At 34.8% G+C, this 25107-nt stretch overlaps 2 protein-coding genes across 5 annotated transcripts in view; one reads left to right on the top strand and one right to left on the bottom strand.

The window, feature by feature from the left end:
• Nucleotides 1-1354: 1354 nt before the first annotated feature.
• LOC131540250 (ras-related protein Rab-9A-like) lies at nt 1355-3986 on the top strand. 2 transcript variants are annotated; one of them, XM_058774970.1, is made up of 2 exons: nt 1355-1648; nt 2546-3986. In XM_058774970.1, exon 2 carries the CDS (start codon nt 2582-2584, stop codon nt 3185-3187), a length of 606 nt encoding a protein of 201 aa, XP_058630953.1. In that variant the 5' UTR covers nt 1355-1648; nt 2546-2581; the 3' UTR covers nt 3188-3986. The 2 variants fall into 2 exon arrangements, with proteins under 2 accessions (XP_058630953.1, XP_058630874.1); XM_058774891.1 differs by having other exon boundaries at nt 1359-1623.
• Nucleotides 3987-4854: 868 nt separating this feature from the next.
• The window catches only part of gpm6ba (glycoprotein M6Ba), a 46447-nt gene continuing 26194 nt past the window's right edge, over nt 4855-25107 (bottom strand). For 2 of the 3 annotated variants that reach the window (XM_058774363.1, XM_058774287.1), the window contains exons 2-7: nt 13881-14067; nt 13073-13229; nt 11735-11903; nt 11253-11326; nt 9384-9449; nt 4855-6791 (exon numbers count right to left, since the gene is read on the bottom strand). In XM_058774363.1, the coding sequence (XP_058630346.1) occupies nt 6639-6791; nt 9384-9449; nt 11253-11326; nt 11735-11903; nt 13073-13229; nt 13881-14067 (806 nt within the window). In that variant the 3' untranslated portion in view covers nt 4855-6638. The other variant, XM_058774415.1, reaches the window with a different exon arrangement.

Genomic DNA, 25107 nt, shown 5'->3' with positions numbered 1-25107 from the left:
AGAGTTTTAAAATGCATAGTTTTCAAGTACAGGAGCCACACTTTGCAAATGCACCATATAACCATTAAATATGTTACCAATACCTTTTTTGATACAATTAAATATATCATGTTCTAGAATAATCCTGGATATTTATGATGTTGTCTTGTTAGAAAATGAACATGTAGGTTTCATAAATTTATACATTTTGCTTTTAAGTAGTTGTGAGTTTCATCAAGTTTAAAGTAATTTAATTTATTTAATCCATTGGTTTTGACTAAGTTGATACTGGTAATTCCGATTATATGCCCTTACAAATTTCATATAATGATATATTCAAATTATGAAAAACGTTCGCATGAATATATGGTGCAATAATGTATTTATTAAACACTTGTTACTTTCACCAACTTTATACATCATCATTTGTTAAATAATTTCACTTAACTACTCCATCTCTTAATAAAGGTTACTTAAACTGTGACTCGTACTAGGATAATAATAACTACTGTATGGTAATTTCCAAATCCACTTCCTCTGTAATGTCTTTCAGAGATCATGAGTTTGATCTTTACTACTCTATTCATGGCTTTGACCACAATAAATGAATGTATGAGAACCAGTAAAGTTACTTTCAGATCACCCAAAAAAGGGGAAGCACAACCCATGCAGCATGAGCCAAATGTGATCTTGTTTCTAGGCTCAGCAAACATGTGACAGAAAGTGTTCCACATGCAGAGAGCATGTGACCTGGTAATCTGCCCAAGATAGGGTCCAAAGGCTGATTTCTTTGGATGCCTCAGTCCAAAGAATGTATTTTATGCACTCAGATATCTCACTCAAGAATGTTGAGCATGAACACAATTGTAATAAAAAATACACGTCTTTAATGTGGAAAGTTCCATGGGAAAATATATTAACAGGCCATGTTGTTATTAGTCAGAATTAACTCTTGATATGTTTAGAATAGTCTAATTAGGCTACGCTTAACCTCATCTCGAACCTTATGGTAGATTTAGTGCTTTCATTAAAGTTATACAAAAATCACTTAAACTGTTATATTATTGTGGTATCTGTATAACTGTTCATTGCAACATTCCATGTTTGAGATATTCCATGATGAGGCAAACATTAGTGTAATCTTTAAGATTACATTCCTCTTGCACAAGTTCTAACCAGATCTAAGCTTCATGATGTAATGACATATTGATATAATATTGTGTGTGTGTGTGTACATGAGAGAATTTGTTCAACTAGCAGGGACAACATTTGGTTAGTGACTCGCTGATAACGCTGTCGTCAATCAGAGACGGTTAATAATTAATATGCCAACCAAATATTAAGGGGAAAGACACTTAAAAGAGAATATATTTAATTTACAATGAACCTTTCAGCCATGGTTTTCTGTATCAAGTTGACCTCAGTTATGAATCTAACATCATTCATTTCAGTGTTGTTTTATTAACTGATTTCGTGTTGCATGTCTTATAAATGAGTTCTGGGTCATATGAGCTTCAGTAGCTTGTTTGGCCAGCCCAGGGCGCCATGTCTTGGAGCCGCTCCACACACTGGAGATGCTGGTTGTACTTTACGGAATGGCGCTGCTAGCACAGCACTTCGACACTCATTGCTGAATTCTTAACGGTAATGTATTATTCTTACACTAACGGTATGTTCCTCGCGCAACAAATGTTTTAAATGTACATAATACAATGTGTAGAAATTGCCAGACCTTTAAAGCAATGATGGCGCTGTTAAGAGCGTCTCAGATCTGCCGGTCTGATCATGCGATTGAATGGAATGCCGCCACTTTCTTTTTCTCCTACACCGAAGCGATGTCTTGCCACAACATTACATTACTTTTTACGATTTGTTTAATGACGAGAAAACAGTCGCATTGTAACAGTTGTTCCGCTTGCCATTGATTAACTTCGCATCCGAGTAAAAATGGGCTTGACTTCAACAGACGTCGTATTCCAAGATGTTTCTGCTGTATAGGCATGAACAGCGCTGTCTGGTTGTTAAATGTTTGCTATAAAATAGCAGCCCAGCCTTACATTTCGTCTAGCTTTACACCGTAAATCTCCTACAGTTATTCAACATGTTCAGACTCGTTCGTTGTCAGTCTCATGTTATTCTGTATTGAAAAAAAAGTTGATGTAATAAGTCCAACTTTGATTACATTGATTCCTTACATTGTGAGTTTTATTATTTTCATATAGCCTACTAAGTTATGAGGACAGGACAATCCGTGAAGATGTGTCTCACATGATCAGCGCTTCCAATGAATGGACTCCTGTCATGGGACATTTCTAAACAGAAATATTAGCCTACTATTTCTGTGAGGAACAATGTCTGGGGCCAGAACTTTATTGTAAAGATTCCATTGAGCTAGCTGACTTTATGTCACACTGGCATTAAAAGGTATTTAGGCTAGTAGGTTACTCTGAAAATCACCTCCCACAAAAATCCTACTTAACACTTTTCAGTGTAGGCCTATATTTAGTTCACTTCAAAGTGAGAAGACGTGCTTTTCAAAACTTGATCATTCTGATTTTCATTTCAGGTCTTTGGGTGAGGTAACCTATGAAAGTTCTTGATCATGACCACCAAGTCGTCTTTGTTAAAGGTGATTCTCCTGGGGGATGGTGGTGTGGGAAAGTCCTCCCTCATGAACCGGTATGTCTCCAACAAGTTTGATTCACATCTATTCCACACAATCGGTGTAGAGTTCTTAAACAAAGAGCTGGAGGTGGATGGTCACACAGTCACTCTACAGATTTGGGACACAGCTGGCCAGGAGAGGTTCAGAAGTCTCCGAACACCCTTTTATCGTGGCTCCGACTGCTGTCTGCTTACGTTTAGTGTGGATGATAATCAAAGTTTCTTGAACCTCAACAACTGGAAGAAAGAGTTTGCATACTACGCAGATGTCAGGGACCCAGAGAAATTTCCGTTTGTTGTTCTAGGGAACAAACTAGATGTGGCAGAGCGTCAGGTGTCAATAGAGGAAGCTCAAAGGTGGTGTCAAGAGAATGGTGGATATCCATACTTTGAAACAAGCGCAAAGGATGCCACTAATGTCTCATCTGCGTTTGAGGAAGCAGTTAGACGTGTGCTGTCATCTGAAGATCGCGCAGAACACCTGCTGCCCACAGACACTGTTGACCTGCGCAGAAAACCACGGGCGAACGGCTCATGCTGTTGAAACACTCCTTATGTGTTAGCAAAAAAATGCATACTCCATGCCAGAAAAACCTCCTAATTTCCTAATTTTTGTTATTGCAGAGTTAAAACATCTCAAACTCTTGTCTTGCTCTGAACAATGAACATAATTGAAGAGTCTCTCAGAATTACATGCCTTGTATAAACTTTAAAATAATCTCTTTGGATCACATTCCTATTCCTGTGTTCTTTAGGTTGCCTATTTTATGATTGTTGGTAAACCAAACAGGGATCATTGAGATCCTTTAGCTTCAGCACTCACACTAGTTCTAATGCTGTTTACAGTTGAGAAATAAACATCGGCTGTTACACTCATGAACACTAGAACATATTCAAATGTGTTTTGTCTCATTTTCTGAGTGTACAAGTTGTGTTACTTTAAGTGCCTTTAGCACAGGTTTGTTTGTTTGTCTTATTTAACAATCTTGTGTGATAAGACATCTTGGAATGTCTTTGAGTCATGAAGTGCGATTTTGTAGCATATTTGTAAATATATTTTGTATTAATTACCACTCTCATTTCAACGGGCTTTGGGTCCCTCATTGATACTCTTAATTTATCAGAGCTAACAATTTATTTTTTGAATATGCTAGAATATAAAAGCAGAGTACTGAAATGATAGCATTCTAAGACATTCAACGGTGAATTTTATTTTACATAGTTTCTGTGTCACAAATGATTCTCATAATAATCCTGCATGCTAATCCAAGTTTGCTATATTTGTGTGTATTCATAAATATTTAATTGAAATAATGCTGAATTAAAAGTATTTGATAATTGATTATACTCTTCATTATGTTTTTATTTGCTGTTATACTAACCACAATTCTTATTATTATTTTGGTGCATTGAAAAGATAAAGGAATCTTTCACCCAAAAATGAAAATTTGCTGAAATTATGCAGATGAGTTTGTTTCTTCATGGGACAGATTTGGAGAAATTTAGCATTACAGCACTTGCTCACAAACAAACCTGATTAAGTTCATCAGCTTATTAGTAGAGACTCCAAGACCTGAAATGGGTATGCCAGATAAAGATGTTAAAATGTGCAGTGTCAGGGGGCTAAATGAACGTGGTTGAGAACCAATGCTCTATCTATCCATAATATTGCTTTCTCCAGTGAAAAAGTTTCCTTGTCTGAATTTACCTTAAAGTTAAAAACATCTTAATGATGGTTTTGTTTCTTTCACTTCACAAGATGTTAATTGATGGACTGGAGTTGTGCAGATTACCTTTGGATTATTGTGATGCTTTTATCAGTTTTTTGGAGTTTCATTCTGACGGCACCCATTCACTGCAGAGGATCCACTGGCGAGCAAGTGATGCTAAATTTCATGAAGAAACAAACTCATCTACATCTTGGATGAACTGAGGGTGAGTACATTAGCAAATGTTAATTTTTGAGTGAACTATTCTTTTACAGCCAATGTCTTTAAGCATAAAACAAAGTGGGGGCACCATGTTCTCATTCCTACACCAGGTGGCGCAAGTACAGCAAAAATGCACATTTAGAATGCACGAGCTCAGCAGGATTTAAAGTAGAAACGATGTTACCTTGCAATGCAGTTAAGTTATAAGTCAGTTTGGCCAAGATATGAATCTCTTGCACATGTGCTTTTTTAAATAATAATGAACACAAAAGAGTTCATATAGATCATAGAAAATATTTTACTAGAGAAGGTTACAAAAATCACTATACAGGATTCATAAAACATCTGACTTCAAATAAAATCGACTATGAAACATCTAAGACTACAATTTCCAATAACATACAGTGGTTGTTTTTCGGGGAGAGGTGGGACACTGCCAATTGTAGTTCATTAGAATGGACTACACATCACTTATAGTACTGCAAAACGAAATGAAATATCTCTCCTTCATGCAATAATCAGGGAACAATAGAACATCCAGGCACACATCTTCTTTTTCAAAAACAGGGTAAATAGATCAACATCTTACACATCCCTTTAAGCTCCCGTTAACAGAATCTTTAACATACAGCAAGAAACGGCATATAATTGGTATTAAACAGTTGTATATGTGGACAATACTAACATGCTTGTATTTACAGAGACATTACAGAGAAAAATTATTTTAGTTAAAAGACAGATCAATAAAAAGAGAGTCATATTGTAAAAGTAGTAATAGAAAGAGAGAGAGACCAATTAGGAAAAAGATACACTGCAAAAACAAGGCTGTATTATTTGACTGTAAATTCAAACCATTTTCAGAGTTTCACATCCACATAGCAATAACTCACACAGAGGAGTCACAATCATCTCATTAAACTCATGGTAAACATCAATCTTGCCATAAGAACAAATTCTAGAAGACTGAAAAATACCTAGATTTATCAATAAAACTGAAGGAAAGTATGTAACCTGTATAGCTGATGAGGGCAGTTTCCATTAGACATTATTAGTAAATAATTTAGCATTAGTTCATTTATTATTATTATTATTATTAAACAAACGTCTACTTTTTTTTAGCCTGTCACATTTATTTCAGTAAGATGCAGTTTTCAGAATATCATTTTGAAGGTTGAGTGCTTGATAATGATACTCAAGATTGACAGCTTTGAGGAAACGTCCTTTTAAGAGATTTGTGTGTGTGTGTGTGTGTGTGTGTGTGTGTGTGTGTGTGTTAATATACCTGCTTTCTATTACAAGATTAGTGCAATTTGTCAATAACCGGTATTGTTCCCCACCCCTTGCAAAAAATAAAGTAAGAAAGAGAGTTGGAAAAAGGTGAATTCAGAAATCTAAGATAGCCATAGAGACCAGAGAAAGATTCTACATAAACAGACATTTTCAATACACAACCTGGCACCCATGATTAAAAAAACAACAACATTCATTCACTTTCACACATTTATATATATATATTTATATATGTATAAAACACCAAAACAAAGGAAGTTCCTGCAAAATGTCTGTGAGGAGTTAGTGCAGACAGTCTATCATGTAAGCAGCGCTTCACCAAGACAATGCATCATAAAACCAAACATAACCCAGTTATAACCATGACTCTACACTGTACGTACAATTTCTAGCAATTCAAAAATACTTGCGAAATGACAGTATGATACTTGAATACATACACTTTTATACCAGTGGTCGTTTGCACCATGAAGGAGATGAGCAAAACACATCATATCACCATTAACTGCATGATTCCACTCATCATTTGTTACAGATGTTCAATATCTTGCCTGACATGTTTCATCATGATTATAACCAACTTATACCACTGTTATGATGTATAGTCAGGATAGCGCAGCGCTTAGCAGTGTTAGTTTGCGTATAGTGTTTCATCTGAGGGCGGCAGGTGTGTGTGTGTGAGTGTGTGTGTGTGTGTGTGTGTGTGTGTTTTGGTGTGGTGTAGTCTAGAGCAGGTTAGATAGAGGTTGGGTACGTAAGAGTTGGGAGAACTGTTTATGAGTAGGAGTTTAGACCCTCCTTGGAGCGTGACTGCACATCCTGCAGCTCTTGATCATCTCTGGTTTTGATGTCCTGGTAGGCATGAGTCTGCTGACACAGTCCCTTGAGATAGGCCCAGTTTGCTGCCAGGATCATCAGGTAGTGGATCTGTGGACGGGAGAGAAGGAGAGGAGACAGACAAAAGAGAAAGAGTGACAGAAAGGGAGAAAGACAGAGGAAGAAACAGGTGGAGGGCAGGATTAGTCATGAGTGGGTTAGTTAGCCAAAGCCAGCTATACGAGTTAAGACAGTATTAATTAGTTGCTCTAAGAATCACTTAAGTAAATAAATCTCAGTCAGTTATTATAGCTGCACCACACAGAAATCAATATTAGTTGATCGGAATACACTGAAAAAAATGGACATATATAAGGAAATATATATTTATTTATATATTAATATTATATATCTGTTACTGTATATCTTTAGAGATAAGCCAAAATATTACGCGATGTAGGTATAATATAATATACTTTTATAATTGTGTGTGGTTTTTAATATGCATTACATTTTCTATTATTTACTAAAAAAAATTAAGCTAGTCAGTATGTGTCACATGCACAGGGTTATTATAGTAAACTAAAAGTAAAATCATAAAATATCTGATGTATATTTTACTTCAGCTAGTTGCCATAAGGTAATATTTCGCACTTTTATACACTGTAAAAAAAAAAAAAGAAGTTGAGCCAACAAGTTTATACAACAAAAATTTGAGAATCTCCCACAAAAATAAGTTGAGAAAACTCAAAAAAACTGGTAAATTTTATTTTTTTAAGTTCGCTCAACTTTTTTTTATTTATTTTTTACAGTGTATAGTTTGTCTTTATGTAATAAAATAGCTAAAACAAAAACTGAAATAAAAAAGAGAACTACATATACATTTAAAAAATATAGTATCTCATAACTATTGTGTCCAGCAAAAAATACTGTTTAAACAAAATTGTTTCTTTTTCATTTTTGTCCTATGCAAGTGTTATTTGGTTTTATTTTTGTATTTAATGATTCCAGCAATATCATCAACTTGATTGCACAGATACTATCTGAACTGAACTGAGCTGGACAATGACATCACTGAATCGACGATGAACTGACTTTAACTGAAAACTGAAAGTGTTTACTATTATCACACACTATTTTCCTATTTAATACCGTAAAGCTGCTTTGACACAATCTGTATTGTTAAAAGCACTATATAAATAAAGGTGACTTGACTTTAGACAAACTGAACAAAACAGGTTTAAACCAGAAACTATTATTTCCGATTACAAAAATATATAAATGACATTTTTCAGTGTATCAGGCATCACATGAAATCTGGTTATTTCATGAGTTAGCAGTTAGTAAATAAAAGATGATGAACGACTGATATCTAAAGAAATGTAAAACAAACAAACAAACAAACAAACACAAAACCCCCTAAAACGATTAAATAAAGAGAAATGAACTTCTCCACAATAATTGTTTATTTCTGATTATTTCTGAAAACAGGAACTATACTGCTTTGAGAATAATACAAAAGGCAAAAACTATATGCTGTCTGAATTCAATATTAAACATAATATTAAACTATGCAGGAGGCTCTGAAAGAAAATGGCATTTTTAGAGTCAATTCCATGACTGCAAAACATCTCATAAGGAGTTAAAAAGTACAGTCACACCCTTCACAGGAACATGTAGCACAGAATAAAAGTTTATGAGCATAAACACAACATTCTTAATACCTTTCATAACAGCAGTAACTATGCCTTTCTCATCTGCTGTGCTTCACTTGCCTTTTCTATCTGGATGGGTTCTGGAGGACTACGGGTGCCTCAGGGTGGATATGATCCAATGGAGAGACATCATTACCAAATAGTACTATTTTCTAGTTTTAATCCTGGCCATTAGGTGTTGTTGGACTAACAGAGAGTTCAATTCTCACTACTAAAGTCATTTTCTTTTAAACTGTTAATAAGCTACATTATTCTGGATTGGTTATAGGTGCTATACTTTATATGAATTGGTATCTCTGTAAAAATATATGTAAAACATTAAGTGAGTATGATGTATTGTCCTTGTTTTGCAAAGAGATCACACCTTGTCAAATTAGTATAGAGACACAAAGATTCAAATTAATTGAACATTAGACATTATCATTAATATGCACTACCTAATATGCACTGTCTATACATTAAGGCCCATGCTATGAACTAACAGTTCTCAATTTATTTCTCTCCTTTGCCTTTTTCCTGATCTCTTTTACTCACTCAGATCCTCCCTCTCCCTATCTTTCTGTCTCTGTCTCTGAGAGTAACTTTCACAGACTTTGCAGTTATACAAAAAGCTCAAAACTTAGTGGTGTGACTGTGGTCGTAGCTCTTAAACTTCAACACTGCAAAGTTATACGTTGTGGCCATCACATAGATGAGCTGAATGGAAAAGAGACAAACCAGTGGGTGAGACCAAACAGTTTTAGATGCACAATAGCAACTTTACAATAGAAGTTGGACCACATCCCTCGAAAACTGAAAGTACGGTTGTTCAATCTGTGCCTATAAAGATTCTGTAAAAAATATAGCACTATATTTCTTTTCACAGAGCAATTCTTTCCTAAGCAATTTTACATAGTTTTTAACATCAAAGAAAATTATTATTGATATGAAAGTTAAGAAAACAAGTATAAAATGAACAAGTGGACAAATGAACATCATGAACTCTTACCAGTGCAATCACAGTGGCTCCAGCTCCAGCACAGGCAACAATATAAAGATGGTAGGACAGATAGAACTGTAATAAAAAGAGTTTAGGAAATCCATTAAACTACAGACTACAGAGCTCGCCTCACAAAAATGTAATATTCCCCATTCAAAATAAAATGTACCTATTAAACCTTTCCTTTAAAAGTATATTTTTAAAGGATCAACAAATCTTCTCAAGATAAATACAAGCCAACATTCCTTAAAAAGGTACAAAAAAGTCTGTCTTTAACCCTACAAAGCCTACTGTATCATATTTGATACACAAAGGACTAAAAAACAAAGGATTGTTTTTTTTTGCTGTGAAATCTTTACTGATTTTTATAAGGTAAACCTAAGAATTACTTGGATAATTGTTTCTCAGGGGGATGTAAGTGATTTTCACCATTTACAGGGGATAGTTGGTGATTTTATTGCCGTCCGAATCCAGGATGACGTAAAAATCCCCAGCCGAATTACCTACTGTTTTTTGACAAACACCAAGGTCGTGTGGTAATTTAATACCCATCAAAATCCACATCTCTGAGTTTACGAGAAGTAGTCGATTCAAAATGTAGTGTTTAAACCCTTTTTGAGCACTCCCGAACACCGTACAGTAACTGTTGTACTTCAGTGTAATTTGCATACATATTTATTTCTGAAATGCTGGAAAGTATTTAAAAGAAAAATACTTCATGACTGCTCAACCTGTTACGGGTTGTGGTTGTGGCATAAAATAAAATGAATATAAATGAAAGGCAGGAGAACGAAACGGCTTCAACGCACTTTTTCCCATTTATTAACTTATAAGAACGGACAAACACAAAGGGAGAACTGAGGACTTTTAAAGGAAAGGGAACAAAAGAGCAAACAACGTAATTCAACTCAGGTGGGGACAATGACAGATAATTAATTAACAAGGAACGGAACTAAACCAAATAAGGACAGACGGGAACTCAGACAGGCAGACACGTGACACAACCACAGCGACTAGGAACAAAAAGAGAAGTAAAGCACGTAAACATTCGAAATGGGTCTTTATTATGGCAGCAGCAAGTATGCAATACAATTTTAAAACATGTATTGTAAACAGATATATATCGCGTATAATTATATATAACTATAGCACGTCTATTTTCCTATTTTTAAACAGGAGATTTAAATAATCAAATAATAAAAAGGTTTATATATTATAAAATATGCTTGGAATAATAAGAATACATTTTACATAATAATAAGTATTTTTAAATACATTTTACACAATAAAATTTGTAAATAAAATTCATGTGACTGGCCACGTGAGCAGTGCGTTCCCGGGTTTGTAGGATCAAGAACTCACTCCTTCACTGTGAATAAATCGCCGTCCGAATCCATTCGTTTTATCACTGAGGTGATATGTAAATGTATTTTTACAGACGTCCATATAAGAAACAATTACCGTCCGAATCGGGCTTAAGACATATTACTGAATTTTATTTACTGAGTGACATCTGTTATTTATATAATTTAATGTAAGTAGTCTGCTATACTGTTATAAAGATCTCATTGATTTACATTACAAGCTATCAGAATTTCTTATTTTAAGCCATATAAAAGTATTGCATATTTTTGCTTAGCTTGGGCCCCCCTCCCAATATTCTCAGTTTATCATACCATATGAGCCATAAAAGCTCAACATAAACACATATGCAAGCTCTTTCTTTTTAGATTTTGTCTAAAGTTTCGATAAACTGTTCCATTAAAAAAAAAACTCCAACTATTATTACATGTCAGGTAAACATGTAAATATGAAAAGAAAAGATCTTCCTGTCAATGCAAATGTGGTGATCTTCAGGGAAAAATTAGGTATCTTTACCTCACTAGTATTGCAGATGTCGCTTAGCGTGGAGCCACAGGCTTTACCAGGAGTAGCGTTCCATGGGATGATTCCTGAAAATGATTATATGCATCACATACATTAATCTAAAAGGTTATAAGGACTAATAAAGCAATACATTTGAATAATTATAGATTATTAAATATATATTAAATATATTAATATTAAATATATTATAAATTAAATAAATTAAAATCACACACGTACATATACACATATATATATATATTCATTTTCCCACTGCTAGGGGTTTCAGTAAATGCTAGAGAAGGAAACATCTGATTGTATTTTTTTTTTTTTAAAGGAAGTGTACACTAGTTAGCACTGACAGATTTATCTCAACAGCTGCATTCCATTAGAATAACTCACTCCTTAGATTGTAAAGTGATGTTAATTTTGCAACTAAATACAACTAAGTATTATTCACTGGTTCACGAGTTGAGGACAATCAAGGTTTTTACCATACTGCCGCACATCGACACAGATGTTGTCCACAGAGGTGAGATTGGCAATAGGGGACTTCATGGCTCCACATGTGGTCCACATGTTATAAAACAGGAAAACGGGCACCGCAGAGAAGCCAAAGATACCCAGCCATCCCAAGCCCAAAATGTAGGTGAGGAACACAAACTTCAAAAATAAAAAGAGAGAGAAGGTTGTTAGCCTCTCATGCTCACATATCCTTTCAATCTCCACGTTTCTAATATTATGATGACGAGAATAATCTCATAGTTTTTAAATCCTGCAGTGCATACTGTATGAATGTGACCCAGAATCATGACCTATTTACCACCGGATCACCTTGGATGTGTTACTACTTGATTATCACACTCGTTCATGTGAACATACACACATGTTTTCCAGACTAATGCATGACACATGCATACATGGCCTAAAGGCTTTGAGGATGGATGCTACTGGACATCTGCAGTGATTAAAGCAACTGGGGTATATAGCACTGATCGTGCCAAATCCATCCTAAAGGGTTGGCGTATGTACAGTGGGCGTATGTGCGTGTGAATATGCTAAATCTAGCATTAATGTTTATGGATGGGGGGAAATGCATTTATGAGCGTGCACGTTTATATAATTATGTGTAAGTGTTTTTTTCAAACGTGTCTGTGGCTATATATCTGCATAATGCTAATTACAAGTTTCATTACATAAGTTGTTCTAAGTATCACAACAGTTTGGAAAGCGAGTGGCCCTAAAGGGTCAATGTTCTATTGCATTAGAAAATAATGTACAACCTACACTAAACCTTGCTGTAAACATAACATATTTATGTTAACAAAAGCAAATGTGAGATAAAAATGCATTTGCTGAAACAATAATGCTATTTTAGCTTACTTCTACAGGTCTTTGAGGAGGATTCGTATTTGAGCTCTACACATCACAAGTACAATGCTGTACCGGGTGAGATTCTGAGCAAGTTTACGCTGTCAAAACATATGCAAACATATGGAGCTGGTTGTGTGATGCAAACATCAAAATGTGTTAGTTAATTATGGTAAAAGTCTCTGAGGTCATAATAACATATTGTGCAATGAACTGTGTGAAAATAAATCTTTATTAATCAATAACCAGCCCCTACAACCATTCTTTGTGTGAAAAGGAATAAAAGTTTTTGGTGTTTTACTGCCTCTAGCTGGAGGCAGTCCGACTTGATAACTTGAATTGAAATGTACATGTCGGTACATTTTTTGAGTTTTGCAGAAACAAAGGTAGAGGAATGTTTTTTTACAGTGAGACTGGGTTTTATTTGTATGTCCATGCTTGTATGTGCGCACTGGCCTCACCATGGCACTGATGCAGCGTCCACACACAGTGGTCTTGAACTCGCTGTGCATCTCTTTGACAGCGCTGGTGGTGTAGAAGCCCTCAGCCAACAGGATGATGCCATACAGGAAGAAGAAACAGGCGATTCCATAGATGATGTACTGCAAAATCTGAACCCTGTATAACAAAGGAAACATTTAACTATGGTGAATCTGTTAATGTAAGAGATCTAGGGTGGACATAAATCCCTCAACAAAACAGAGATTTTCTTATTCTACTGGCACTTTCAAATTAACATGCTTGAAAAGATATCAGTTTAGATTAAATGATACCAAAGTATATAGTCGTAGCTTATTTAAGATCACATTTTCCAGAGCTCCTGCTCAGTAAACAATTGTGGCAGTGATTGATTTGACATTTATGTGGGGGATGCAGATGTGCTCTTGGCAGATTTTATCAGTGGTCCTGTGTATACGAGACAGGGCCACTGACAGTAAAGATGTACACAGGAAATTAAAGGCAATGGGTCATTTGTTCCCAGTAAATCTCCAGATGACATGATGGAACAGAAAGTACTGCCAGTTAATTGCTGGCATTCTAGAGGTCATTACTCAGCACATAGTCATCCTTGAACATGTCATAGCCATGAATGCAAACAGGTAGAAAATGATAAACTCAAAATTAGCTTTCATCTCTTTAAATATACCTCTAATAATCATCACACCTTGAGCAACTCACAGTAGTAATCTAAATAAATGAACAGCTATCATTGGGAAGTTATTATTTATGGAATTTGGAGCATTTTAATGGTTGTTTGAACACACTTACACATCAGTGAGAGTTGCATGATCAGAGGTGACGCGAGAGAAGTGGTTTTCCACCATGGTCACAGTGCCCGTAAGTGCCACATGCCCACAGCCGCAGAACAGAGCAACACCCGAAAAGCACAAGATGGTGGCCACCAAAGATGCGTAAGGGACGCCGCCCAGACACTTGATGCAACACTCGAAGCAGCCTGTAGGGGGACAAAGAGAGACTTCATGTTTTCCATATTTCAATGCTACTTTCTAGTATCTGTCACTTTGATTTTTTTTTTATGCTGTTATAATTAACCACACATACATTTTGAATATTGTATTTGAACTCTGAACATATTGAGCGTCAGACGAGTTTTTAAGGCCACAAAAACTACTTTAGACAGATAATGTTTTTATCACTTGATCAATTCTGCCTTGGACGCCCCAAGAGGTGAGGTTCACGTGTCTGGCGTCTTGACACCACACTGCGACACAATCATGTCAGATGAAATCAGCTAACCATCCATGACAAGCCATCTTCACACTCACGTCGTAGGATGAAGAGTTTAATTATAGCCACTAACAAATACATTTCTCTTTTTTGAATGCTCAATGATCAGGTTCACTGTTAACAATCATTATTTTACAAAACAGAATGGAAACTGGAAAATACAGATATGTAAACGTAATATATGACATATATTGCTATATCAAGGGTGATATTGCCATATGTTACCTATAAGGCCATATTTATATAAATAACATACTGAAACTCCCGATAGTAAAATTTATATTATGTACATATAATAATATCTATATAATGATGTTTTATATATTATATGTAGCATCCCTATATAACAATGTTTAATTTATAAATGCAACTTTATTAAAACAACATATACAAAAATGTGTTTATATATGTTTTTGTATTTTTGTTTTAAACATGTCTGTTAGATTACATGGATAAATCTGTCCTTCAGTTGCCAGCAGTTCTCCCTCACCAAAGAATGCATGATAATGGCAAGAACACACAAGGCTGTGTTCAGAATCTACAAAGTTTATTGGACATATACACAGTTAATTTTTCTTATTATGCATATTCACGTTATGCATATTCATCATTGAAGAAAGATTTTCAAAATTGAGCTTTTCTCTGACTCCCTCAGACTCTCCCAAGGCCTGGAATGCAGTTACATTTGAAACAACACAGCTCATATCATAAGTTATCTAGGTCAAAGAGGAAGTGCTGTGAAGAGATGGAGTTGCAGAGCACAGAAATCAATGGAACATGATCAACCAGGGTCCACAACAATAACCTGCACCGGGGCCCGCACGCCCTGACAATGTCTATCTTTTATATTTATGGATGGATATACATAGCCTATACATGACATTAATGTTCAAAAATGTATTCATGTCCAAAATGCATCACACATACAAAAGATATATGAAATTGTTCCAATTTCTAATACCTTTCATATATTTTACTTCATATGACAATATATTTCATACCTGAAAATTAAATATATGTACATATAGTAATTACATTTGCATATGTGTACTAGTACTTTTACAATGCCGCTTTCTGAAAAAAATGTCCCCAGAAAATGCAAAATTCAGCATTTAGAATGATAATTTTGGAAATACATGGGAAAATTCTGTTCTCACTTAAGCACTTCCCTTTTAAAATGTGAACATCCTAATTTTATTCTTTATTCATGCCTTCTAAAGAGTGAGAAATATTCTGTGTGCAGCGAAGTCGCTGCTGATTCATTTTGTTCTCTGCCTATTTATCTTCTTCCAGAGACATTAAACAACACCAACTCCCCCACATGCATGAATAATGCATCATAGATAGACTGCAACTTATGATCTTAAGACATCTATGGTACTCAGAAAAAGAGTGTTGAGTGTCTGCCTGAGGAACTACATTTTATTACCCATAAAAAAAAGCACTGTGGCAGTAACACAGTACAGTGATGGTATCAGATAATAAATAAACTATTTATTTATTTGTATAGATTTTTTTTACAATACTATAATACTATTTGAATGTTTACCAGATTAATATACAATATTAGCATGGTAGATGTAAAAAAAACAACAACGACAACATGGCAATTTTTTACATGTTTTGCAAGTGTACTATGTGTTTACAGCTCTTGTGTGTGAAGCTTTTTGCACAGTTTAAGAGCATAATAGGCCTCTTATGTAATCCAAGCAAGATGAATGTTTGCATAAGTAAACAGAACATACTGCATGTAAGAAAACAGAAAAAACATTTTATACCTTGCTTTGCCTTGCTGTTAGTGCTTTCAAACTGTATATATTAAGAGTTAATAGGGATTTTGACTGAATAGGGGTCTTTAGAAAGTCATGCAAATAGAAGAGTACACCGGCAGGGTCATTTCTGACATCAATGGGCCCTCTGACCCTCCTGTCACACACTCACATTAGTGATGCTAATTAATTTTTACAGTGAACAGAACTTCTCTGAATATACAAAAGCATCTGTTCCACACTGTCACACTGTTACCTCTTACAACAGCTGCTGCTCAGTTCATAATAGGCCATTTAAAGAGGTAAAATGGTTTCTCAACATGAAGAGGATGATTACAGCAGTTATCTGACAGCAATGTGAAATTTCATTTAATGTGTGCTGTGACTGGTTAGATCAGGAGTGGTCATAAAAGAACATATGGCTACTGCAGTTAAGCTTGGGAATGAAACACGGCAGGTTAAGATAGGGAAAAATTATTTTAGGATATTTGATCATTTCCAGCTTTATTCTTATAATAATGCCACTCATTTTATATGTGTGTTCACTTAATGTACTGCTGATTTTATAATCAAGCAAAACATTTTTAAAGATTGATCTCTGTTTGTGTCATGTAAAATACATTTATTTTATAAATTAAAAAATAAGTATTTCATTGTAATTCCCACTAATTTGACATGGCGTGACATATGGCATTACATTCATCACTATTATACCATTAAAAATATAGAATTAAAAAAATTTGCTATGTAACTTCAATGTAGGCTAATTTATATTCCCTGAAAATGCAGAAATTGTACATCATGTGTCTTTAAAGGAATAGTTCAATAATGAAAATTCTGTCAATTACCATTTCTTAAAAGTACAACAATTACCTTTTCAAAATGAATAGAATATTAGAATAAAGACATTCCTGACATTTTTAGGCGTAAATGGCACTTGTTTCCTGAGAATGGGCTGTGTACACATGCAAGTTTATTTGCATCAACCAGAGATCTGGACACGTGATATTCTTCATCCAACCACATTTATTATTATTCTCAATGCTCATGCAAACTTATTTCTGTGAGTGAACTGCTTAATTCAATCAGTAGTGTTAGTCGTAGGTCAGGCAAACCTGAAGAACAGAGACAATAGTGCGAGTGGAGATACATGCTGCTTGTGACACAGAGTGCTTATATAATGCTTGTTAAAAATAGCTTCAAACACACACACAAAGAGGAAAAAAGAAGAGCGTAAAATTGCACACTCTTGCGTGTGCCACTGGTGTTTCCATGGCAACCCTATGCAATTGGTCTCCTTAACACCTCATAATTGCAGTCATGTGAATATCTTTGGGATATCTTTCTGCTTTAGAAATTTTCTTCATAAAATAATGTGAGAAATGACTGAAGCATGATGCTGCTATTTGCTCTTGGGGAGATAGTAAGACATTGTGAAGTGACTTTTGCACATGACCCCTGTCTAAATGAAGAGACATGAATTCAGGTTAAATTCAGAATGATTCCAGTAAGGACATGTCCTAAAAATATTTGAACTGCCAAAATTTCCCCTTTATCCCTCCAAAATAGTTTACATTATCTTTTGTTTTCCTTTTTTTTAAAGATTAAATAATCAGACTGAATTTCTAAATCACTGACCAATCTCTAATGTAATGTCATTATTTGTTATTTTAAGTTTTTAGAGTGTTACAATACACCCTAAAATATTATTTCTATAAAACTGGCGTAAATGGTAAACAAAATTTCTAAAATTACCCTCCAATTTTATAAAAATGTATGTCACTCTCCCTATGTTTATGCCTTTCTCAAACATTACATTGCTCATTTCATTCCTTGGTAAAGTAGTGTAACACTTTAGCTTAGTGACCACTATTAACTAGTTGCTTATCAGCATGCACATCACTAACATATTGGCTGTTTATTAGTACTTATAAAGTCTTATTCTTATTCTACATGATCATATATCCCTTAATCCTATCCCATAACTAAACAACTTTACTAACTATTAATAAGCAGCAAATTAGGAGTTTGAGGCAAAATACATAGTTAATAGTTAGTTAATAGTGAGCATTGGTCCGTCCCCAAACTAAAGTTTGACCACACGCATATATATATATATATACACACACACAGACATTGTTATCCGATACATTTGATACATTGTCATCAAATGTAACACAACTCAAACCAGGAAGCCCCACAGAAAAAAATTTGGTCAGAAATGTATTTGTCAGGGAGCTCTGAAAGAGGAGATGAAGCTCTGAGAGAAGCAGCTGTGCATCTGTGTTGCCTAATAAATCTATCCCATTAATGTTAATGAGCTAATGAGGTTAAACCAGAGGTGCTGAGATGCTGCCTGATATTGTAGATACATGCCGGGTTACAGTAAAACGTAGTGGTGCTGACACAAAACTGAGTACAATTACAAATGAAAAGTTAGTGCACATTTTGACTTCAAAATTTATTTATCCCTCAGAGCTTCCTGCTGCCTGTTGAGGACCTCCAATGGGCATCCATGACAGTGCCTGAACCGTTCTCCATTTATCAACAGTGTTTAAGAGCTTTAATGGGCCATAGACAGGCAAAACAGGGCAGCTCTCTTTGCAGCCATAAAGGAAATCAATGAGCTATTCATTAGTGTTGAATTTAGAATGCAAAGATTACACGGGTCATCTCTCTCCGTCTCTACACTCAACTGTCTCCCTCAGCTATTTAGCATCTGATAAAATACATTTTACAACTGCATGCAGAACTCATAAATTCTGGCACAATATTTTTTTTATTACAATATTTGAGGTCCCTTCATTATTAAGATCTGGGATGTTCTATGGAATGAGCTCCACATTAAAAAAAGGGATGCTTTTTGTTACAGCTAAATTTATAAATTGTATAATTTATTTATCATATTGTGTTTATGGTTTGGTTCAAAACTTACATTTTGAAAATGTACAAAAGGTGTACATTTTTGTGATTTTATATTAATCAATAATATTTATTTTCCCAAAGACACAAACATTCATAGAAAGTAAAAAGTTTATTTTTTTTATACAGACCTACCATACGTAATCAAAATATTTTCTTTAGACATAAGCCAAAATGTTACTTAATGTAGGTCAATATAATAAATGTGTGCCTTTTTACAACTTAATTTCACCATAAACTGAGATTCTCAGATATTAAATCATATTTTTGACCTAAATAAAACCAGTTCATTTAGATATTGCCATTTTTTTCATTCTGTTCTGTACATCATAAAGCCAAAATACTATTTTAACTTTTTTTTTTTTCTATAGTGGTGTTATTTGCTTTTAGACAAACTGAACAAAACAGGTTTAAACTGATTTGACCAATAAAAATGCACTTTAAACAAATGACACTGTCATTTCACTTTTTTCAGTGAAGACACACAATGCCAATCAACCAATGTCTTCCAACTATCAAACATTGCTGTCAGTGGTAAAAAAAAAAAAAGCCAAATACCAAGTTCAAAATCTTGTAAAACACAGAGCCTTCATCCTCTTGGGACTAACAAGAAGAGCAGTAAAGAGGCCGATTGATCTGAAGCTCTGACAGCTAACCGTTCCTGGTCCAGGATCATAGATCAGGTCAGATTATGTGATGTCAGTGAATCAGTGCGTTTCGATGGAGAGCGAGAAAGGCAGGCAGGAGGTTTATGAGTTGAACAGACCTAGATGGGTAATGGTTTGGAATTGCTTTCGTCCACCCCCACCTCAGCGGCCACTGCCAGATGCAGCTGTGATTTGTTATATGAATTTATTTACATGTAGCTAGAAGGCAGCAACAGCTGTTAAAACTGAGAATGGCTCTACATGATAGGCTTTAAATGTAAAACTTGCCAAACCTTGATTGTTTATATGGTCCTATAATAAATCAATAAATTATTACAAAATGGCTTAGCTCTTTTTGAGCACACAAATAAATTAAACACATCAAATACTGCAATAGGGAAAAATAACCCCTTTAAGTTTTACACACTTTTTGCACAATGCCAATGAGATTTACAATGAAAGATAAAGCTTCAATATATTGATTCCAAATAAATCCAAAAAGGCCTGCAAAACAGACTTTCTAAAGGGCTTCCGAATGGTTGTTGCTCCTCTGTGAGATGTTCTGCAGTGATGAGCAATCAGAGTGAGTGTTCCCCTCACAACCTCTTTTCACAGCAATACAGTAGATCCTCTGCCAGACAGTTTAGCAAGGTTTTCTCAAATGAAACAGAGTGAGAGAGACGGAGAGATGGAAGACAGGAAAGAAAGAATGAACGCAGATTTTTTTGGCCCGGGGGCTGGTGAAAAGTGGTTGCCATGGCAGCGTTCTGCCCACGACCCAGTTGAGTGCACCCACATCTGACTGTCTCCGCAATGCCACGGTTTCTACATGCTTCCCACTCATTCACTAGCCCAGGGGAGAGTGTGTGTGTGTGTGTGTGTGCATGTGTAAACCTGACCTGAACTGTGATTACTTGAAAGACAGAGATATTGGTTTTGCAAGCTTTGGTCTATTATTAATCTTTACATTTATTGAGATAGTTCATTCAAAAATCTTTTTTGCTCCAATCCTGATTTTCTCACATCTGCAAAACATTCAAAGTTTGAACTGTTTTGTCCACATGATGAAAATCAGCAGAGTCTGATCATCTTCATTTCAAAATTGAATTTTGAAACACTGACACTGTTATTGGACGGGATCGAAGCAACACTGAACTGAAAAAATTGACGCTACTGTCTTCTGTAGAGCTGCTTCATAGCTGAACTCACTGATGAACTTTACACAGTTATTGAACTGAACTCAATCAATACTGAGCTGAATAGTGACACTTTTGTCTTCTGTAGTGCTGCTTTACAACAGAATTTGAATTTTGTCTCATTTGATGAAGTTTGCATCATTGATTCTGTTTATTACTGTGAAGCTGTATTGTATAAAGTGCTATAGAAATAAATGTGACTTGTCTAAAACTACAACCCCACTGACTTTCATTGTACACTGAAAAAATGGTAACATCTAAATGAATTGGTTTTAAGTCAAATATATGATTTAGTAGCGTAGGGTCAACTTAAATACATTAATTTATTTAAAACTACTTTATATGGGTTAAATCATGAAGAAATATCTCTAGCAACCATTGCAGGTCACCACTTTTTGCGGTTCATGGTTAAAATATATTTTTTAAAGTGTAGTTTTTGTGTTCCACAGAAGAAAAAAAAAACATACAAAATCATAAAAAATTTAAATCATTGGAATGACATGTACGACAGTCCTCACCAGGGTCACCCCGTCCCACTTCGTCTCCTCTTCTGCTAAATGTGGAATATATAAAAAGATTCTATTTGTATTCATTAACCTACAAAGTCACACAGGTAGAGCCAATGCTTTGAACTGTTTTAAAGAGTACTTTCCAAGATTCAATTGCACTTCAAACAGCAATGAAGCACTTCCAGTTAAATGTAAATTTAATATTTAAGCTTTTGTGGGTAAGCGTTGACCTCCCAAGCATATTAATTAACAACAGATTGTGTGAAAAAAAGTAGAACAAGAATCCAAACATCTTTATTTAAGGATTGGTGAATATTTAAATGGTCGTGTGCATATTTCTGCTATAGGCCATTCCTTTTTAGGAGTGGCATATTAATTTGTAGGCCAATTTTCTGTGCACTCTGAGAAGAATTCTCTCTCAAGCGAGAAAAACACTGACACAATGTCAGTTTTGGTAGAGACACAGCCGATCTGTTCAAGCTGTTGGAGCCCTGCCATCTCTCTCTGCCCTTATGGCTCATTATACATTTCTCTTTAATGTTTGCCACTGGCAAAATGTCCCATATTCGCCCTGTGCTAAGACTATATACTGTACGCCTGTACATTCACTCACATGACTATAGAGCTTTAGATTGAATTATGCTTAGGCTATATATCTAACAAAGCACCAACAAACTGATCTATCGTTTTATTGCATGAATAACATTGAGCTAGAGGTTACAAATATTGCCGGCTTTTACATTTCAAGCATAAAAAATTGTAACATAAAATGGTAATTCATTTAAATAAACTGGTTTTAAATCAATTATATTATGTAATATTACTAAATCAACCTAAATACATTAATGTACACCACTAAAACTACTTTATATTGGTTAAACCACGTAGAAATATCTCTTCAAAGTAACAAATGCAGGTTACAACTTTTTGCAGTGTAGTTAAAAAAAGTTGCATTTACGAATTTTGAGCACATGAATGTCCAAAAAAAGTATTCTTTACAACTGGGAATTGAAGATGATACCCCTGTTAAGATGTTAGAAGGGTAATGAATGATTTAGAAAGTAATTATAACTTTCTGTGCTGTAATTCAGCACAAATCAGGCTACCAATAGCTGCTTGCATAAAATTCAAGGCATTAACGTTTGCCTACAAAACCACCACTGGCTTTGCACCCCTTTACCTAAATTCATTACTTCAGACTTATGTGCCTCTAGAAGCTTACGTTCTGCAAGTGAACGTCGCTTTATTGTTCATCCCAAAGAGGCACAAAATCACTTTCACGGACTTTTAAATTAAATGTTCCCTCCTGGTGGAATAAACCTGCCCAACTCAATCCGAGTCCTTATAGCCATCTTCAAGAATCTGCTAAAAACACATCTCTTCCATCTTTATTTGACCCTAACTCTAGTACTCTCAATTATCTATCTATACAATTCTATTCTTAAAAAACAAAAAACAAAACTTTTTGCACTCTGTTCATTTACAAACTGCTAGTTTTATTTTATATATATATATATATATATATATATATATATATATATATATATATATATATATATATATATATATACCTAACACTAGCTTTTCAAATTTTTGTATTCCATCTATTTTTCTTTTATTTATTATAAAATTAAACAAAAGCAAAAAAGGCCTCTAACACTAGCTTGCTCTATTCTTTTTCTATTTTTTCTGTTTTCTTTTCATTATATAATAAAAAAAAAAAAAATCTTGTAACGTATACTGTGTTAAGCTAACTGAGACTTGTTATAGCACTTGCATATCATTGCTCTTTTGTTGATTTTGATTGCTTCCATTTGTAAGTCGCTTTGGATAATGGCTAAATGTAAATGTAAATGTAAAGGTACTTCAGTAATATTAAGGTGCTGTGTTCTAAAAAGCTTCAATGACAGATGCAGACAAACAGCAACAGACATGTTCTTTTGGGTTTTTTAGGATCAGTCTGTTACCGTTGGTCGGCGCATATTTTCGCCGATTGAACAATTTGAATCTGCGTATTTCGGGTGTTGGAATGTCTGAGAAGTGATGTACTATAAACTGGTGACCATCTGCGTTGGTCTGCATCTGTTAGTGAGGTGTTAATTGTCCTGTGAACAACAAATGTTGTCTTGCAAAGCCTTTACATGATGCCAGTTTTAGCTTGACATGCAAAACTATATGATATTATCCTTATATTGTAAAAAAGTTCTAACCTGCAATTGTTAGTTTAAAGAGATATGTATACCTGATTTCAATTTGTAAAATTTAGTTTTGTTGTAGTTTTATTTCACAAAAGTGAAGGAAGGTAAAATGCTATGGGAAAGTGTGTGTATACTTCAATTGGTTTCAGGCTCTAATTGAAGATCTCTGTTTTTTGTAATCTGGGATTTTTGGTTATTCTTGTTCTCTCATCACGTTTGGCAAAGTGGATTATTTCTTTTCTTTTCTTTTTGATTTTTCTTTTGAAAGATTTTTCCAATCTTTGAAGTAACCGCTGGTTTACTAAAGTTGCAAATCAAGTTATGTTACAAATATAATTATGCTGAATCAGAAATCTGAAATACACTTTCTGTAAAGCTGCATGCTTTGAAACAGTATACAGTGTGAAAAGTGCTATACAAATAAATAGCTAACGTAACTTAAATGTAAAGTTAATCCATCATGTGTTCCTTATATGATGAATAATACAAATTTCAGAAGTAGTTTTTGGGTTTAATGTTACACAATATTTTGTTTTGCCTACATCCAACATGCGTGACATGTCATAATAACAAATGCATTTGGAAGTAGGAGCTTCCCAGGCACACAGCATTAACCAATGGGAATTCTATTCCAATGGACAGCCACCACACGCAGCATAGTCTAGGAATAGATGAATTTGCACATGGCTCCTGTCAAAAAAACATCATGTCTCACACATATTCACTGTTACCGACTTATTTTGTGGGATGCAGTTTAAATGAAGCTTTTTTGTGGCTGATCAGAGATCAGTTTGGCTATATCTTTTGATAGATACGCAGTGGTTTTTGTAAGCAGAAGCATGTCGTTGATCAATGTGGAGGAGGTGAGGTCTGACCGCTGTGAGAGCCTGCTGAGAGACAGACAGCGTTTCGTGTGAGTAAATGGCCATAATTAAGTGCACGGCTTTTAAAGTTGTCCCTCCTTTCAGCACCAACACTGTGTTGATCGATGCTCGATGCCGCTTTAGAGCCAGTTCTGTATGCATTTTTGTGTGTGTGTGGTAGCTGACTGTCCATTCACATTCATCAAGGATGCTTGAGAGGAAATTAAGTGTAGCATTTGCCTTGACTTCACCCCTGCCCTTCTAACATACTCAAATGCTCATGTGCACATTTATAAGCATTCACACAAAAACATACAACATTTAGGACTAGACAACACATGTATACACTATTCAGTCCTTTACATCAGACAAAATTAAAGACATAGACTCAATCTGATCTTCACATTACTACACTGAAAAAAAATGGTAACACTTAAATGAATAAGTCAGAAATATTATTTAAAATCTCTGAATCTATCTCTAATTTATACCACAAAAATCTATTTATGGTTAAATCATGTAGAACTATCTCTTTAAAGTAACAACTGCAGGTTACCAATTTTCACAGTGTACGCTTAGATGGGCAAGCAACATTTACAAGAAATATATAACAACTTGTCTGTTCCAGAGCAACATTAACTTG

This window comes from Onychostoma macrolepis, chromosome 01, assembly GCF_012432095.1.
Source record: "Onychostoma macrolepis isolate SWU-2019 chromosome 01, ASM1243209v1, whole genome shotgun sequence".
Lineage (NCBI taxonomy): Eukaryota > Metazoa > Chordata > Actinopteri > Cypriniformes > Cyprinidae > Onychostoma > Onychostoma macrolepis.
This window is presented reverse-complemented; position numbering and strand designations above follow the sequence as displayed.

What these genes read in the sequence shown, in the direction of transcription:
- LOC131540250 (XM_058774970.1), top strand. Translation starts at nt 2,582, where the DNA reads ATGACCACCAAGTCGTCTTTGTTAAAGGTGATTCTCCTGGGGGATGGT.